Source organism: Pelobates fuscus, chromosome 8 (assembly GCF_036172605.1).
Source record: "Pelobates fuscus isolate aPelFus1 chromosome 8, aPelFus1.pri, whole genome shotgun sequence".
Lineage (NCBI taxonomy): Eukaryota > Metazoa > Chordata > Amphibia > Anura > Pelobatidae > Pelobates > Pelobates fuscus.
The window spans coordinates 76746773-76766278 of NC_086324.1; the positions used below are offsets into that span (position 1 = coordinate 76746773).

A 19506-nucleotide genomic window follows, 5' to 3' on the forward strand; every position below is an offset into this window, starting at 1 on the left:
CGCGCCCTGCGCCTGGCGCCATAGTTCGCCAATATCCATTCCCATATTGGGACGATCTGGTTTGGCTTTCTTATTCTTACGCCCCATGCTGTTTAAATGTGCAGGTGTGCTGTCCGGGCTCTCGATATCGCCGGTTATTGCCCGTGAAAAAGCTTTTTTAGTCGGTTTGTGTCCGGAGCTGCAGAGGCATGCGTCCGTTCGCTTTGGCAGTTAGGCTCCGCCCCCCCCAAAGAGCCACTTTTGATCTTCACTGATCATAAGAATTTGGCTTATATTGGGAACGCTAAGAGATTGTCCTCTCGTCAGGCTAGATGGTCATTGTTCCTCTCCCGATTCAATTTCGTCATTACTTATAGGCCTGGAACTAAAAACACCAAGGCAGATGCACTTTCTAGGCAGTTTGAGACAGAAGAAGTTCCTGAACAAGAGATATTTCCTATCATACCTCCAGAATGCCTCATTGCCACCACAGTTTCCGAAGTGTCTTCTCCAATCTTCTGTGCCATAATAGCAGATCAAACTCAGGCACCCGTGGGAAAACCTCCGGATAAACTGTATGTGTCACCTCCGTTAAGAAAAAAGGTACTTGATTTATTCCATGATAACCTCACAGCGGGTCATCCTGGAGTCCATAAAACCCTCTCTGCTATCTCCAGGAGGTTTTGGTGGCCTTCTATTAGGAACGATGTCAAAGATTATGTGGGGGCATGTCAAATATGTGCCGTTTCTAAAATTCCTCCTGGATCACCCCCTGGATTGTTACAACCACTGCCCGTACCCAATGCTCCATGGACCCATTTAGCCATGGATTTAATTGTGGATCTATCCAGTTCTAACGGGTTTAATACAGTCCTTATGGTCATCGATAGATTCTCGAAGATGGCACATTTTATTCCACTTAAAAAATTACCATCTGCTCAAGATCTAGTTCAGATATTCTTGAGAGAGATCTTTCGGTTACACGGTGTACCCAAAAGCATAGTATCTGACAGAGGTACCCAATTTATTTCTAGGTTTTGGCGTTCCTTTTGTAAACAATTGGGCATCGAACTCTCCTTTTCGTCTGCTTATCATCCTCAAACAAATGGAGCAGCACAGAGGGCTAATCAGTCTTTAGAAGCCTATTTACGTTGTTTTATCGATGCCAATCAGTCTAACTGGTATGAACTCTTACCCATGGCTGAGTTCGCCAGGAACAACGCGTCTCATGCATCTTCTAATCATAGTCCATTCTTTGTAAACCAGGGTTATCACCCCACTATTTTTCCTTCTGAATTCTCAGACACGGACATCCCTGCTTTAAACGCCCGTTTAGAGTCTATTCATGATACTTGGGATTCCGTTCATTCAGCTCTGCAAAAGGCTTTGTTACGTGCAAAGGTCCAAGCTGACAAGAAACGGGGTGCCAATCCTGTCTATCTTCCAGGTGACAAGTTGTGGCTCTCCACACGACATATCAAACTTAGGGTTCCATCCATGAAATTTGCTCCTCGGTACATAGGTACTTTTCGAGTCATCCGACGTATCAATCCAGTGACCTATTCCTTGGCACTTCCTGCTCATATGAGGATTGCCAGTACATTTCATGTGTCTTTGCTCAAGCCCCTTACTTGCAATCGATACACTAGGATATCCACACCTCCTCCACCCTTGGTAGTGGGTGACCAAGAAGAATACGAAGTTCGTTCTATAATGGATTCCAAAATGTCCAGAGGTATCCTGTCCTATCTTGTTGATTGGAAGGGTTATGGTCCCGAGGAACGTTGTTGGGTTCCTGCTGACCGTGTTCATGCGCCCCGTCTTGTCCGTTCGTTTAACAACCGCTTTCCTCTTAAGCCGGGTCCTTCCCGCCCAGTGAGTGGTCTTCGAGTGGGGGGTACTGTTGCGGTCGCCGGCCCGCCGAGTCTCACGGCCGTGCCCGACCAGCACGACCGCGGCGACAACACGAGCTTACCTGCTCGTCGGCGAGCCGGGAACCATTCCCCCAGGTCTTCCGGGCATCACGCCCAAATCCAAGATGGCGCCGACCGCGTGGTCGCGTCCATCACTGGCCCCGCCCCCAGGAATTATACAAACGTGTGCGTGACGTCACGACGTCAACGCACACGCACGTTTTGGGGTCAGAGGTCGCCCTCTGACCAATCACAGCATAGAGAGGGATATTTAAATCCCTAACTCACACCAGTACTTTGCCCTGTCGTGGTTTCCGTTTCCTGGTTTCCTGAGAGTGCTCATTTTTCGTGTTTCTGATTTCCTGGTATCCTGATCTTGGCTTTTCCCTGGTTATTCTAAATTCTGGTTTCCCTGACTTGGCTTGTCTTTACGGTATTGTGTATTTTCTGGCTTCCTTGACCTCGGCTTTCCCTTTGACCATTCTCTGTCTCTAGCGTATTAGACCGGCCATTCTAAGGTCCGGCTTACGCTCTATTCTGTTATTTCCCTTTCCTTATATTTGTATATGTTTACATAGTTTCTGCGTGCTGGACCACACTAGTAGTCGTGACAACTAGAGAGCATGTTAGCTACTGAAATCAAGCTTAAGTGGGAAATAGCTACATTAAAAAATATATAGATGAACAAATAATTCCACGTGGTCTAAGACTGTTACAATTGCCCACTTCAGACCAAGAAGACATAGAATTTATGGAATAATGGTTAACAAACTTGAAATATATACATTTGGGCTTATGGAGACTCTAATCACAAAAAAAAAGTAAAAAGCTGTCCCTATTGGACCAAGAAATTAATGATCTCAAAAACAAACTTATGCCATTTATGGAAACCAATGTATATAAACAAAATTAAATCATAATCCAAAGCAAAATTGAAAAAATAGAGATACAAAACAACTAAAAATTACAACAACTAAAAAAAGTACGTAAGGGATAAACATGACTACGCAAACAAACACGTAAGAACATATCATCTAAATCAAAAATACATCTCTGATAACCATCCCCCCACAGAGTACCCTTCCGAATCCACTTTCCATGGTAGACCTCACACATTTAAACCACTACCCCAATATACGTCACATCACCAACACTACATTGCACACAAATCCCTTCACCGCTCCCCATTTAAACCACGCACTCACAAAACCTACACCAATCAAAACTATACCCCTGACCACAAATTCTCCAACCACCATCGTCCCCAACACTAGCCTCCACCAACCAGATACTGGAAACCATCATACAAACCTTCAAGATCACCCAATTATTACAATGTACAAGGCCAAAGTTACAGATACAACTCACCCAAACCTCAAAGACCTCGCTACACTAACAACCAATACTCTAACTACCTCAAATCCCCTACAACTTCTAATCACCCTAACAGATTCCAACTCCTATCTCTAGACTCTGAGATAGAAAATGAGGACTATTTTTTAGAGATTCGCACCCACCCCAACTCACTGGCTCAAACACCTTACCCACTACGACGAAGAAAAAGAACCCTAAGTCCAGAGGAAAATGTAGTGGCAGGTGAACACAAGAGAGAGGCTAGAAAGGCAATCATCTGCCACCCAAATATCCATCCTCAATAAAGGCATGAAATTTGCCCCAACTAACCCATATCAACAAGTTTATTCGTGAAGCTACCCTACAGAGGTGTTTTTTTAATTATAAACAGAATGAACCAGTAATTTTACCAGCCAATCATCAAGTTATTAATACCAGTCTGAAAGACAATCAAAATGTTACCCTTCCTACTGTAATTCTGCACCCCTAATAATGTTTGAAAAACTTGTACTTAAAGACTTTGAAAAAATCAATAGCAACAAATTCAATCCACATAATTTGACCTTTGCCGAACGAAAAACACTAAAACAACTCCAAGGGGACAGAGACATAGTCATCCAACCCGCTGACAAAGGAGGTGGGATTGTCATTTTATCAAGCAATATGTACATAGAAGAAGCACACAGACAACTAAAAGACAATGAAGTATATGAAAAATTACTCTCTGACCCCACTTCTAATATTCAAAGCACCTTATCCACTTTCCTACAGAAAGGTCTAGACTCTGGCATCTTAAAAAAACACAAATTCAACTACCTAAATATAAAATACCCCAAAATTCCAGTCATATACTTCTTTCCCAAAATACATAAAAACATTAACAACCCTCCAGGCCAACCCATTGTATCTGGCATTAACTCTCTTTTATGTAACCTATCAGTATATATTGACATACTCCTACAACCTTCTGTAAAACGTATGCGATCCTATCTCAAAGACTCTGTCATTACTCCAATTTCTTAACAATTTTAAATGGCAATCAAATTTTATTCTAGTAACATGTGATGTACAGTCCCTATACACCATAATTTCTCATCACATATAATGCCACGCAATTAGACATTTAACCAAAGAGAATAGAATCCCCACCGTTCAAATTGATTTTATATTAGAAGGCATCAATATAATTTTAAATAACAACTATTTTTGGTTTTTCGATTCATTTTATCTTCAAAAGGATGGTACAGAAGACCTTTTAAATTATTTTATTCATCATCTTAATCACAACAACAGTGGTATAATTTTATCCTGTGAATATAGCAAAGAATCTATTATTTTTTTTAGATCTTAACATTTTTATTAAAGATGACAAAATTCATACAAAAACATTTTTTTAAAAAGTCTGTCAACACAGCTATTGAGAAATCTAGTTGTCACTACAAGCCCTGGTTAGAAACTGCGCCACAGAGTCAATTCCTACGTCTCCAAAAGAATTGTTCCCAACTAGAAGATTTTAATACACAGGCCAACTTTCTAAGGGATAAAATAATTGAAAAAAACTATTCACCAACCCATCTCAACACCACCATAAATAATATTAGCCAAAAAAAAAAGAACAGACCTCCTAACATATAAAAACAAACCACACACTGCATTCATATAGACACTGCACTCATACACACACACACACTGCATTCATACACACTGCACTCATACACACACACTGCATTCATACACACTGCACTCATACACACACATTGCACTCATACACACACAGCACTCATACACACACACTGCACTCATACACACACACTGCATTCATACACACACTGCACTCATACACACTGCACTCATACACGCTGCACTCATACACACACGCTGCACTCATACACACACGCTGCACTCATACACACACGCTGCACTCAAACACACACGCTGCATTCATACACACACGCTGCATTCATACACACACGCTGCATTCATACACACACTGCATTCATACACACACTGTAAAATAAATATTCTATTAATATATTTTTTTTAGGATCTAATTTTATTTAGAAATTTACCAGCAGCTGCTGCATTTCCCACCCTAGTCTTATACTCAAGTCAATAAGTTTTCCCAGTTTTTTGGGGTAAAATTAGGGGCCTCCGCTTATATTCGGGTCGGCTTATACTCGCGTATATACGGTAATAAAAAAGCACTGGCACTTATTAAAACAGGATGAAGTACTAAAAAACATTATACCGGATAAACCCAATATTGTTTTTAGAGGTGCCCCTAATGTTAAAACTATTCTAACCACCAATTTTACCAAAGAGACTAAACTTCATACTACCTCTTTTATTTCCAGTGACACTGGATTTTATAAATGTAAGTTATGTATTGTTTGTAAAAACACCGACCCCTCTGTTCCACCTAAAACTACTTCATTTAAATCAAATATAACCAATAAACTTATAAAAGTAAGGATTTTATCAGCTGTGACACAAAATTTTTTATCTACTTACTGGAGTGCCCATATGAAATCTCAAAACTAGACTGAGCGAACATTGCAGAAACATTAAAAAGGGATACCTAAATCATTCAGTCGCTAAACACTTTTGCTTGCACAATAATGACATAAAACTACTTAAATGCATAGCCGAAACTCCTCGCTTTTGATATCAAATATATTAGTAAGGATTTACAACCCTATATCTATCGATATCTAACATTGTTGTCTTATTTATTATGTATAGAATGATGAGGTTTGTTGATTGGATGATTGTGTATGATGCAATTTTGGCACTAATTTTATACTAATCTTCCCCCTATATAAACTCTTACTAGCCAGGTTGTATGTTCTGTATGCCATTTGAGAAAGCCTATATTGGTGAAACGCGTAATGGTTATTTTATAAAATGCTTTCAATGCTTTCCTATGGGGATTTTAGTGACGCTGGAGGTCCTCACATAGCGTGAGGACATCCAGCGACGCTATAGCACAGAACACCTGTGCTATAGACCAGGAAGTGCCCTCTAGAGGCTGTCTAGTAGACAGCCACTAGAGGAGGCGTTAACCCTGCAATGTAAATATAGCCGTTTATGAAAACTGAATTATTTACAATTGCTGGGTTAAGGGTAGTGGGAGTTGGCACCCAGGCCACTCCAATGGGCATAAGTGGTCTGGGTGCCTGGAGTGTCCCTTTAAATTGGCATATCAATGAGTATGCTCTGATCATAGATCAGAAAGCCTACATAAACCTTCTAAGAGCAACATAACTAACTTACTCCCGAACACAATTAGGTTTATAGGTACCTGTGACAGACACTAGGTGGTAGCAAAACAAGTCTTTAAGATAAATTGGCCTATTTTGCAACATGATGCCATTTTGAAGAATGCTATACTCTCCTATCCATCTATGACTTCCAGAAGATCCAGCAATAGTAAAGATCTTCTGGTACATAGTCATCTAGAGCCCCAACGGTCAGCACCCATGTGGCTGACACCCACTAATGGCATTTTCAGTTGTGGACATTGTAAGACAAGCAATTGCATCCAACCTTCTACTTTTGTAATTTGTAATCAGACCTCTAGGGGATTTCTGGTCAATGCCTTTGTCAACTGTAGCTCGACTAACATAATTTATTTAATTTCAAGTGCTTGCAGTTTGCAATATATTGGAAACACTTTTCAGCAACTCTGCCGGAGAATCCTACAACATATCAATTCCATCACCAATCAGGATGTAATTACCCCTATAGCTAGACATTTCAGCTTCCAGCATAATGACAACACTAGCGTTTTTAAATTCCAGGTGATTCAGAAATTGCAAGTAAACCATTGTAGAGGTAATATTAATCACCTCCTGCTAAAACCAGAATCAAACAGAATTTATACTTTCCTCCCTTCATACATAAAGCCTGAACAAAGAATGTAACTTTCCTCCCTTCATACATAAAGGTTAAATATAGCAATGTTTACACTTGGGGTCTTGCAATAGAATATACATTTAGCTTACTTTCCCCTTCTATCTCTCTAACGATTGAGACATGAAAGTTTATTCCCCTATATCCCTTAACAGTGGCTATATAAGGGATTATTATCCATCCCTGTTCCCACTCATGATGTCCCACTGTAACACTCTAATTTGATACCTTACTCCTGCAATGTCCCTTGGGGGGGCAAGTTCCTTTCAATTGGGTGTGCATGCTACCGCTTTGAAATGGCAAGCTATTGATGTATTCCCTTATTGAGGACTCGACATGTGGGGAGACGTGTCTTCTTTTGGAGGGAGCACACGCCTCCCACAATGATTATGGGAAATGGTCACAAGCAGCTCTTAAATTCAGTCCCCTACTAGGGGCAGGACATTAAGGGTTGAGGTTGGCGTGTTCTCTACCGAGAGGCGGTCTTCACAATTGGCCGATTATTTCAGCCAATCACAATAGGTCAGGGTGTACTCTTTAGCGCTTTCCTAGAACTCCCACCCCCTCTGATGACTTCTCTATCCATGATTGGTCACAATAGAACCCTAGTTATGTTTGGGGGCACTTTATTTGAACTTCTGAGTTTAGAGACTTGTTTCCCCTTGAGGAGCCTATTTGTGGCTATAGTTTAATGTGTGGTTATTATGATAATAGGGGCAATGCTATTTTTATCCACATACATTTTTTTTAAATTAATGTATACCAAACCACCTAATACGTTTGGTCTTTTCTCACTTCTTTCGGCTATTTAACAGTATGGACTCATATATTCAGTCTAGGTTTGGTAAGTGTGGGATGCTAGAAGGGCACCCTTGAAGTCACATACTTGGGCTGCTGTCCCTTTCAACCTTTAATTACTAGTATATTATCTAAAACATCTTTAGATTTAGAGCCCACTGCTACTAACTGTTTCTGCTTACTATTTGTAACTTATTTAGTGATACTTTACTATACCTTCTGATCTAAAGTGTTATACTTTTTTTATACTATTAAAAATGTGATTCTTTGTTAAACTAATTTGCATATGCCCACACAGAATCCTTTGCAGTAGTAACATCACTGCAAATTTTTGATTTATGTGGGAAAAGCAAGTCTTCTGAACTGACTGGTGTGCAACATTGTATTCACTATATATTTATACATATACATACATAAATTCTTTATTTTTGTCATGCAGATATATACAATGATGCTTGCATTGCCACTACAGTATACACAAGCACAAACAGATCCAACATAGGATAACAGAAGCATGACGTGAAATTGTAATTTTTTTTTACTATACCTCCGCTTATTGGTGATTCACTGCAGACCCGATAATTTATACTCATACAACTTTACTTATACTTTATGTAGAGTTATGTATCCTTTTGGTTTAGGTCATTTATGTTAGATATATACACATATTCTTGGAATTTAAATGACAAGGGTTAGTCTTTTCTAGCTCTTCCCCTCCGCCCCCCACCCCCCCCCAGCATTTAACATACTTTATAATATAATAATATAATATAATAAATATTACTTGGATCAGGTCAGAGTTAACATTTTCTTTAAAATGAATACTCAAATAATTTAAAACTTGACAAATGTGGGTTTTCATAGAGGAAAAACATTGGTTCCTTATACAGAATTCCCATTTGAAATGCATGGATGTTAGGGTGCCAAGTTTCATGAACATCATTTGGCTGAAGACTTATTGAACTTTTCCCTTTAATGGCATGTCCAATTATTATATAGGATGATTCATTTCTTTGAGCCAAAATGGTTTTCATAGATGAAAAGCTTGGTTCCTTATTCAGAATTTCCAATTGAAATGCATAGATTTCAGGGTGCCAAGATTAGAGCCATATATTGCAATCAATATTGTTTGGCTTTGGCCAGATTGACTTTTTCGTTTTTGTAGAAAAAAAGGTAGATTTGGGTCAGCCAAAATGCTTTTCATAGGGGTAAAACTGTCCCTTATTCAACTTCTTTATTCAGATGCTAGGTTTGGTGTCAAATTTGGTGATCAATAACATTTGCCTCAGGCCAGATTCGTTTTTTTCATAAAGAGGGATAATAAATTATTATAAAAAAGGTCAAATGTGGTAGATTTCCATAGAACAAAAGCTTGGTTACTAATGCAAAATTTCCAACTCAAATGCATAGATGCTAGAGTTCTACGTTTGGTGCCATATATCACAATCAATATTAGCTCTGGACTAACTCAGGACTAGATTAAACTCCCCCCCCTCCCCCCTCCCCATAGCAATCTTACCAATGCAGCATGGCCAAAGCTTAAAGTCATCGCTGTTCATCCTGTTTAAAGAAAGTCTGTTATTTGACAAAGGATATACAGAAAGCTGTGCAAAATATAATGCTCCTCGTCTAGAACCTCCATTACTAAAGATCAAACTGAGTAGTAGTAGTAGTTAATCTGCAAGTCTTCAGACACATATAACTGTGGCATAGATCCTTGTGCCCTTAAGGTTGATAGATGGTGATGTTCTGTCAGAGCTTCAGCTGCATCTGTGAGGAAATAGAATGTTTCAGCAGTTATAGCAGCATTTACTTTTATGACCTCACAGCATGACATCACCTCTTTGACTGACATAATCAAAATTGATTATCTCAGCCAATCACAATGCTTTCCCATAGGAAACTTCACATAACTTTTCTTTTTTAATATTCATTTTAGAATAGTGTGACCTAATTGCTTTGTGGTTGTGCACAGGCACATTGAAGTTATTTGTCAGAAAGTTACTCGGCATTCATCAGCTGCATGCTGAATATTATTTACTTTTTGTAATAAAAGGTTGACATTTTTCAATATGGTTCATTCTTCATATATTACCAGTATACTGATTTTAAATGGACACTCTAGGCATCATAACCATTTACATGCATTTAGTTCCCTGGTACTGTCCCTGCATTCAGTGTTAAACCATTTGTGAACAGTCTAACACTAAATAAGAGTCCCTGACTGCTCCACTGGTGGTATGCTTAATGTAGATATTACACTCTTTGGTAGTCATACCTATTCCTATCAGCAATGGGTGTTTTTGATAGGCTACAAGGGGTCAGCTGACACGTTCTGCCAATCACTGCCACCTTTTGCTGCTATCGCTAATGCCCAAGAAACACTAAAATAATGGAATATAGAGGGCTCTCGTTTAGCGTGAAGCTATTCAAAAATAATTTAACGCTGAACTGAAAGGTGGAGCCAGGGGACCAAAGGTACTATTACCTCTTCAAGGAGATATAGTGGTTACCTTGATTAGTAATGTCCATTTAATTGCTATATTAACTGCTATATTCTCGCAGATTGTGCCATCACTATACTAGAAATGTCATGCAGCAAATACCCACTTTTTGCAGTTTACAGAATCACTAATTGTCCAGCACAGTATTTACATGCTGATTTAAGATCAGCGCATACATTTAATTTGCAATTCTGTTTTCAAAAACTCTTCAAATGATTACTGTATAGGTTAACATGTGCAATGATATCTTGGTAATTCCATAAATAAATTCCCTAGGTATATTGAAAATATAATTTGGAAAATACCTCAACTAGTTTAGTGTGAAGTCTTTACGAATCGGTGATATGAAAACAGCATCTATTAATCTGTTACTGTGTAAAAATTGCTTTTAATTGTTGCTACATAATTAGTATGCTTTTATAATCTGTTTTACAAATGAACACAATATTTTTAGAGGGGGCTGAAGGGTGTGTTTGTATGGAGGGGGCTTTGTGCAATATTTACTATGGAATTTTTTCTACCAGCTCAATTAGGGATGCAATGTTAATTTACTGAAAAGGTTGTCACACAAATACTGCATTGATTTAAAATTACTTAGCGGTTTATCTAGCTAAATATAAGTATCTGAACCCCAGAACAGACGACGTTGAATTACAGCCCATAGATTATGAATTTTGAAAAACTACTATTAATTATGCTGGGGATATCTGTTTCTGTTTTGCATATTTGGAGACCCTAAGTCCTATGTTTTTTTTTTATCTTTCAGTGGCATGTTTGATGATGGCAGTTACACGTACAGTATACATCCAGTGGACATCACTCAAAATTCTGTAAGTATTAATCTAGAATTATTATTTTGATTTAGTTATATTATCAACAAATTTCACAGCTCAAGGTACACACGTGAGGTCTTGGAACAGTTGTATGGAATGTTGTGCCATTCACCAATAGGCATATTTTTCTGCAAATATCTAGTTCTGAAAATGCTGCCTAAAAGTGGGTCAGGCTTGGATAGCTCCTATGTGAGGCTCAGGTTTTTGTAGATTAAATGTATAAAGCATATCGGTTTGCAGTCCAATTTAAGTGTTGCTCGTGGGCTTTTTATTAACATGCATTGCTGCCGATGTTCTAATTGGTCCTTTGTCAGAAACAAGACCAACTTTTCCTTTTTATATTTCCCCCCATACACAGAACTGACTCTTATGCACAAAGAATTAAACACATTTCCACATAGACAACAATCACATGGCCAACTCCCTACATAGGCACACGATCAATTTCAGATCACAAACACACACACACACACATTCCCTTTTCACATATAAAGCAGTTACTCCCTTACCAATCACTAATTCCCATTTCCACACATCCAAAACCATTTCCAAACAGACAGACCACCAATTCCATCAACACACAGACAAATCCTTTTCCACTTAAATACATGCCAGCAGTTCCCTTTCCAGTGACTGTTACAATGACAATACACTTTCCCTTCTACAGCTTCCTTTATAAACTCACATTATCAAGTCAGTACACAAAAACACTAATACATAGCAGATAAACCCACCCTAGATCTACTCTACATGTACATTTCACATGCACAAATAACTTCTCACACTACATAATAGAGTAATTCAAATTAACTGTCTTGCTCAGCATATTTCCTAAAATCTCTCAGAGGTTAAATGACCACTCTAGGCACCCAGACCACTTCAGCTTAATGAAGTGGTCTGGGTGCCAGGTCCAGCTAGGGTTAACCCATTTTTTTTATAAACATAGCAGTTTCAGAGAAACTGCTATGTTTATAAATGGGTTAATCCAGCCCTCAAATCCTCTAGTGGCTGTCTCACTGACAGCCGCTAGAGGCGCTTGTGTGATTCTCACTGTGAAAATCACAGTGAGAGCACGCAAGCGTCCATAGGAAAACATTGATAATGCTTTCTTATGAGACCGGCTGAATGCGAGCGCTGCTCTTGCCGCGCGTGCGCATTCAGCCGAATGGGAGGAGAGGAGGAGGATCGGAGGAGGAGAGCTCCCCGCCCGGTGCTGGAATAAAGGTAAATGTTAACCCTTTACTCTCCATCCAGCCCGGCGGGAGGGGGACCCTGAGGGTGGGGGCACCCTCAGGGCACTATAGTGCCAGAAAAACGAGTATGTTTTCCTGGCACTATAGTGGTCCTTTAAACATTTCAGTTGACCAATATAGACTGCTCTCTCAAAAATTATTTTACATGTAAATCTATGTAATGACCCAGTAAGGATTTAAACAGTTACATGCATGTTAAAGGATTACACTAAGCATTATAACCACTTCAGCCTACTGAATGAGTTATAGTGCAATGACCCAGTCTCTGCAGTGTTTCAGCATGAAAGACTGACAGAGACAGATCCAAGATATTTGTAGCCCCACCTCTGCCAGAGCCATCTATAAAATTAATAGGGCAAAGCATTTTATTGGGCCCCCTGGACCCTGATCCCCCCTCCCCACCCCCACTCCCTGGCATGCAATCACACCTTTCACATACATACTTATAGACATATACACGGCCAGACATACTGACACATACACACACAGACAGACATACTGACACATACACACAGACAGACATACTGACACACATAATTAGACAGACATATTCACTGACACACACAGACATACTGACACACACACTGACAGACATACTGATACATACACTGACAAACATACCGACACTCACTGACAGACACACTGACATACACACATACACATTGACAGACATACTGACACAGACATACTGACAGACACACACATACTGACAGACATACTGACACACACACACTGACAGACATACACACACACACACACAGACACACACTGACACATACTGACATACTCACACACACACATACATATGCACTGACAAACATACTGACACACACACATATACTGACAGACATACTGACATACACACAGACATACACTGACAGACAACCTACTGACACACACACATGCATACTGACACATACACTGACAGACATACTGACACACACATATACTGACAGATAGAAAGACATACTATGACAGACACACTGACAGTCATACTGACACACACACTCAGAAAAACTGACACAACAATGACAGAAACACAGACATACTGCCACATTCACACACACACACACACACACACAAACTTTACTCTTTTAAATCCACCTCCCATTTCCAACATTGAAGGGTGGCTTCCCTGGTGTCCAGAGTGGTGGCTGAGGCTGGTGGGGGTTGCCGACTGGCAAAACAGGCCAAGCCCCCCTCCTCTCTGCCTCCCTAGTCTCTCCTGCTTGGCTCTCTCTGGGAGGAAGTGACTCACGGCAGTCACTTCCTCCCATGCTGCCAAAAAGCAAGGGGCCCCATCATGCTGTTAAAGGGCCACAATGCACGACTGACCCCCTCCTCTCTGCCTCCCCCTACTTCCCCTGCATTAAAGACGGCCGTGACCTCTGCCTTCTGTCAATCTGCCAAATGAAAACTTTGATTATGGGCTGGTTATATCAATTTTTACCAGGTTTTGTGTGCCTGTGCATAGATTTATTGGATACAAATCTATACACCCACTAAATAATGCACCAAATAATTTTTTTACAGAATGTATATTTTTTGCTTTTAATCTTATAGCAGTCTTGGGTAACCTATGACATAAAAGCTACTGTGAGCTGCATTTGCCATGATCCATTTGTCAAGCTCAAGTTTGTGGGAAAATGTAGCTTCCATAACAATTCATAAAGTCATAGCGAAGCCTTCACTGTTTGTCTGGATACAGATGAAAAGAGGTGTGTGATGTTTTGATTATTTTGACAGTCTAAATCCTAGCAAATAGTGTGATTGGTTATCAAACAAAAATATATAAGGGTAATTATTTTACTCATTTCTACTTGAGCCACGAAAATGGATAGGTTTGAAGCTCATGTTCCATTAGACCCTATGTTAATTTAGTCAAAGCTTTGACATGGTTATTCTCTAAAGTTAGAATTAGGAATTCAAAGTGAATTCAAAATACATTTTTAATTTAAGGCCATTATAAATTAACAAAAATATCCAAGACATCTATGCTTTCAGTTTGGTTATGCTTTCAGTTGGTCTTAAATTTGAAATTCACCTTGAATTCCCGACAAATCCTACTTTAGTAAATTATATAAATATTTTATCAGGAAGAAAACATAGAGGTTTCTCTCATTTTAACCCCTTAAGGATGGCAGGCGTTCTATGCCGTCCTTAAGGGGCTGGCTCTAAACGCCAGTGGGCGGCATAGAACGTCCTCGCCGTTCTTGCTGCCCACGTGGCAACCACCATTTGCCCGTTGCAGATCGCGGTCTAGGGACATGCCTGGCAACCCAGGCAGTCCCCCTGTGGCCAATGACGGCGATCTGCAGCATGTGATCACAGTGACAGCCAGTCACTGCGATCACTTTTACAATGTGTCAGCCAATTAATGAATTGGCTGGCACACATGGCTGCCTCCATTCGCCCATTGCAAATTGCGGTCGGGGGGGCATGCCTGGCAACCCAGGAAGTCCCCCGGTGGCCAATTACCGTGATCTGCAGCATGTGATCGCAGTGACAGCCAGTCTCTACAGGGGATGTGCGGGGCCTTGTGCCGATCGCCCTGCTTCCCCATTCTCTGGCAGACATCGCAGGTCTGGCAGTACTGCCTCAGATCCTTAGAGATGCCTGGCCAGATGAAGCATTTGGTGAGCCGAAACGCCATACGACTCCTCCCCAAGAGGGATTGCCATGGGGGGCTCGCTTACGGGACCTTGGAGGGTGGGAAGTGGCATGTGTGCCTGCCTGAGCCTCAGAGTGTGAGCTGCCCGGGATGGTGCAGGTTTGCTGCCTGGTCATCATGGGGTAGCTCTCTGCGGTGTGTGTGGTGGGGCCACAAAGGTGGAGATGAGGGAGCCCAGATCGTTGCCGAGTAGTACTTCGGCGGGGAGCTGGTCCATGAGTCCTACTTCTACTTCCCGGTCTCCAGTGTCCCAATCCAGGTAGACATAGGCGGTGGGCAGGTTGTAGACAATTCCCCCGGCCACTCTGACAGCTACTGTTCCTCTATTCTGGTTGGCTTCAGCGACAAGCTGGCTTTGGACTAGAGTCAGAGTGGCCCCAGTGTCTCTTAGCCCCTGGACCACACCTCCGTTCAACTTGACGGGTTGTTGGTGGTGTGCCCTATTCTCGTGAGCAGCCTGAACGGGGCTAACATCATGTAGGACAGGGTAGGCATCTTCACTGAGGCGTAAGTAACTAACTCATGGGGCAGCCTGGTAGGAGTGTGCAGTGGCCCTTGGGGGTTGTCCGACCATGGGGCGAAGCAAGCGGATGTTATTCAGCTGGGGGCATTCCTTCTTGTAGTTGCCAGGTTGTTGGCAGTGGAAGCATGGGGAGGCTGGTTGTGCCATCATCCTCTGGTGGGAACCTGCTGCTGGTGTGCCTCGAAGCGGTGGGTAATAGGCTGGGGCTGTGGGGCATAGGGAAGGTCGGTGGGGAACAGTGGTAGCTGGGCGCTGTGGCCGCTGGATATCGACATATTATTGTCGAACAGACATAAAGTCCAATTCTGTGGTTTGTTTACATTTTGTTTTGATCACAACTTGTACATTTGGCTCAGTCGTTAAAGGACTACTATAGTGCCAGGAAAACAAACTCGTTTTCCTGGCACCATGTAGTCCTTAGGTCGTCCACACCCTCACGGCCCTCCTCCCGCTGGGCTGAACGGGTTAAAACCCCTTCAGCTACTTACCTTTCTCCAGCGCAGCGCTCCCTCGGCGCTGGAGAACTCTCCTCCTCCTGCCGACGTCAGAGCCGAATGCGCATGTTTGCATTCAAACCGCCCATAGGAAAGCATTACTTAATGCTTTCCGATGGGCATCAGCATCTTCTCACTGTGATTTTCACAGTGAGAATCGCGGAGGCGGCCTCTAGTGACTGTCAGTGAGACAGCCACTGGCGGCTGGATTAACCCTCAGTGTAAACATAGCAGTTTCTCTGAAACTGCTATGTTTTCAGCTGCAGGGTTAAAACTAGAGGGACCTGGCACCCAGACCACTTTATTGAGCTGAAGTGGTCTGGGTGCCTATAGTGGTCCTTTAAGGGGTTAAAGTATATCCTGGGCTGACATACATTACATTGTTACAATAGATTACAGTACAATATTAAAAATACAAAGTTATATTAACATACACAATATAATATTAAAAATACAAAGTAATATTAAAATATACATATAATTTAACACATAACGAGTAAAATATAATCAACCATGATTACAGGTTACATAGTTACATAGCTGAAAAGAGACTTGCGTTCATCAAATTCAGCCTTCCTCACATTTGTTTTTTGCTGTTGATCCAAAAGAAGGCAAAAAAACCCAGTTTGAAGCACAATTTTGCAACAAGCTAGGAAAAAAAATCCTTCTTGAACCCAGAATGGCAGTCAGATTTATCCTTGGATCAAGCAGTTATTACCCTACATTGAAAGATTATATCCTTGAATATTCTGTTTTTGCAAGTATGCATCCAGTAGCTGTTTGAACATCTGTATGGACTCTGATAAAACCACCTCTTCAGGCAGAGAATTCCACATCCTGATTGTGCATTCTGTACTGAAATAAACATGCAATGTCCTGCAAAGCAGGACTCCGGTGGGAGAGGTAAAAGGGGGCCGACTAGGGGTGCCTCTATAGCAACACCAAAAGAGGGCGGAGCTGCCCCCAAAATTTGGCAGGTCAACTTGGCATGAATGTGCTCCAGGCTGCCTGCCAATCAAATGCAGTGTGAGCATGTCTAATGATGTGTTCACGCTGTGATTTTTGTGGAAAGTTCCCAGATGTCCTTAATAGCAGGGAACAAAGTCTGAACGGCACCATAAAATGGTAAATTGGGATAATTGGTAGAACTGCCTTGTTAATGTTCATGTTGGGTGCCCGCTTCCAGACCCAATAGTAAAATAGAAAAACATTAATACAGAAAAACTGTATAAGGGGAACATTACACATCCCTATTAAACAACACAGGTGCTTCCTATTATGTTCTTTTTGGGGGGGAATCTGTTTTTTCTATTAAAAGTCCATTTGAGTTACAGGTCCACCAAGCATGATAGAACAATCCAACTTACTACATCCCCTATAACAAAGAGATGAGTGAGACGAGTACACCTGCTAACCACCATCGGAAATTCTCCATGCTACGCCACAGAACTTCTGGAACGTAGGGTTGCCCACAATTGGTGTCATTCCTGAGCGTAGGGGAGAGAGACTTTGTCTGACACGCCTTGACCTCCATAGCTTGTAGGCTATTTTTCTGAGGGGAAACAGTGTGCACTCAGTTTTTTTTTTTATATCTACCCAACATACTCAAGATTTAGAGCAAGTCATCACAGGTAGTGCCAAGTGTACATTCTTGCAACCCCAAATAAACAACATCACACTCTTTTGTACACCGTCAGTATAGGAATGCAATATAGGTATGACCTACATGCCTCCGGGATGATGTTGATAGGTGTATCATTGAATCTTTTGTATCTCTTATTCTGTGACAGATTTATAGAAATAGGTTTTTGTGCGTAGAAGCACTTATACAAATTTGTTCTTTTTTTTTGTTTATCAGCATTAAAAAATGAATAGCCATCATTACCTCGGTGCATTTGGCCCTTTGCAGCACATTTTTAGGTTGCGGATATTAATCATATTGACAGCAACATAGATCATGGTGCTAAGTGTTCATTGCTTGGATAAATTTAGCTTTCATTTTTTAGTTATTAACCATTGTACTGCCAGAATATTACAATACAGAAATATCCTCACACACACAATACACAGTAATAGCAGATGAGAAAATGGATTTCCTCACTTCATGGCTGCATTGTGTACAATGAAAAAAAGGATTCAAATTGTGCCCGTAAACCTTCCTCAAATGTTTCAATGTATGTTGTAGCTAACTATTTGATTAATTTCCAATACAACAAAGATATTCTCATGAAAGTTTTAACAATTTTTAAAATCATATTTTCTGGAACCAAGTGGAAAAATGAATCAAAATAATTATTTGATTTCTACAGCTAAAGGTCCAATTTACCCTAGAAATGCCCCAAATGTGCTTAACTAAAATGAGAGAATTATAATGCCTTTAAGCATATAGATATTTTATTTTATATTAGGTGTCAAGTCACCCAAAACGCTTAATGCTTATAAAATGCTTAATAGACATTATAATATATATATAACCCCTTGTTGTGCATGAAAACGTTCTTACATATGGATCACTGGACAATATGAATTATTGTAAGATACCTTGATGGCCCACTCTGGAGGGGGCCAGTTTATGCAGGCTCCTAGTTTTCGACTTACGTACTCTGTATTATACAAATCATATCTTGGCCACACTGATATAAAGAAACACTCTTTATATGTATAATGTTAAATCTATTGCATTCAAATGGAAATAGTAGTCACTAACATTAATCATTACAAACATGAAAACAAAGGTCCCTAAATAACAGACCACATGCCTGACATATTGCACTAATATTGGCTATTTTTAAGCATTAGCAAATTCTATTTTGAGCACATGCAAGTGCACTAGCAATCACATTTAACTTAGGGTGACATCCTATTAAAATATCTAATAGTTTGGAGCTGGGAAAGTTGCATAATACTAGCAGATTTTTAGAAATTGTAAATTAAACTGAACACACGGTGGGCAAGGGGACCACAAAATCAGGTAACTAGGAATTTAGCTCCCATGAAATTGTAAATCTACAACTGTTTGGCCAACTCTGGTATGTGTCAAACAGTTTTTAATGCACAATATCTTTAATTTATACTATACTGTAAAACAAATCTATTTTAGATGCAAATTTGAATATAATCAGACATTTTATTGACAAATATACCCCACAGTCAAAGAAGAGTATGGGCAGATTAGCAAGGATACATTTTCTATAGGAACACTTGCAACAATTATGTTATTCCATTTTTTTTTATGTTCCTTAGTGTGTAGACTTAACTGTAGCTCTCTTTAGA

The 19506-nt window shown here is 40.4% G+C and overlaps 1 protein-coding gene across 2 annotated transcripts in view; it reads left to right on the forward strand.

Moving 5' to 3' along the window:
- ADAM23 (ADAM metallopeptidase domain 23) overlaps positions 1–19506 on the forward strand; it is a 221656-nt gene that overhangs the window by 116477 nt on the left and 85673 nt on the right. For both annotated transcript variants that reach the window (XM_063430077.1, XM_063430075.1), the window contains exon 6: positions 11226–11289. In XM_063430077.1, the coding sequence (XP_063286147.1) occupies positions 11226–11289 (64 nt within the window). The remainder of the gene's footprint in view (positions 1–11225; positions 11290–19506) is intronic.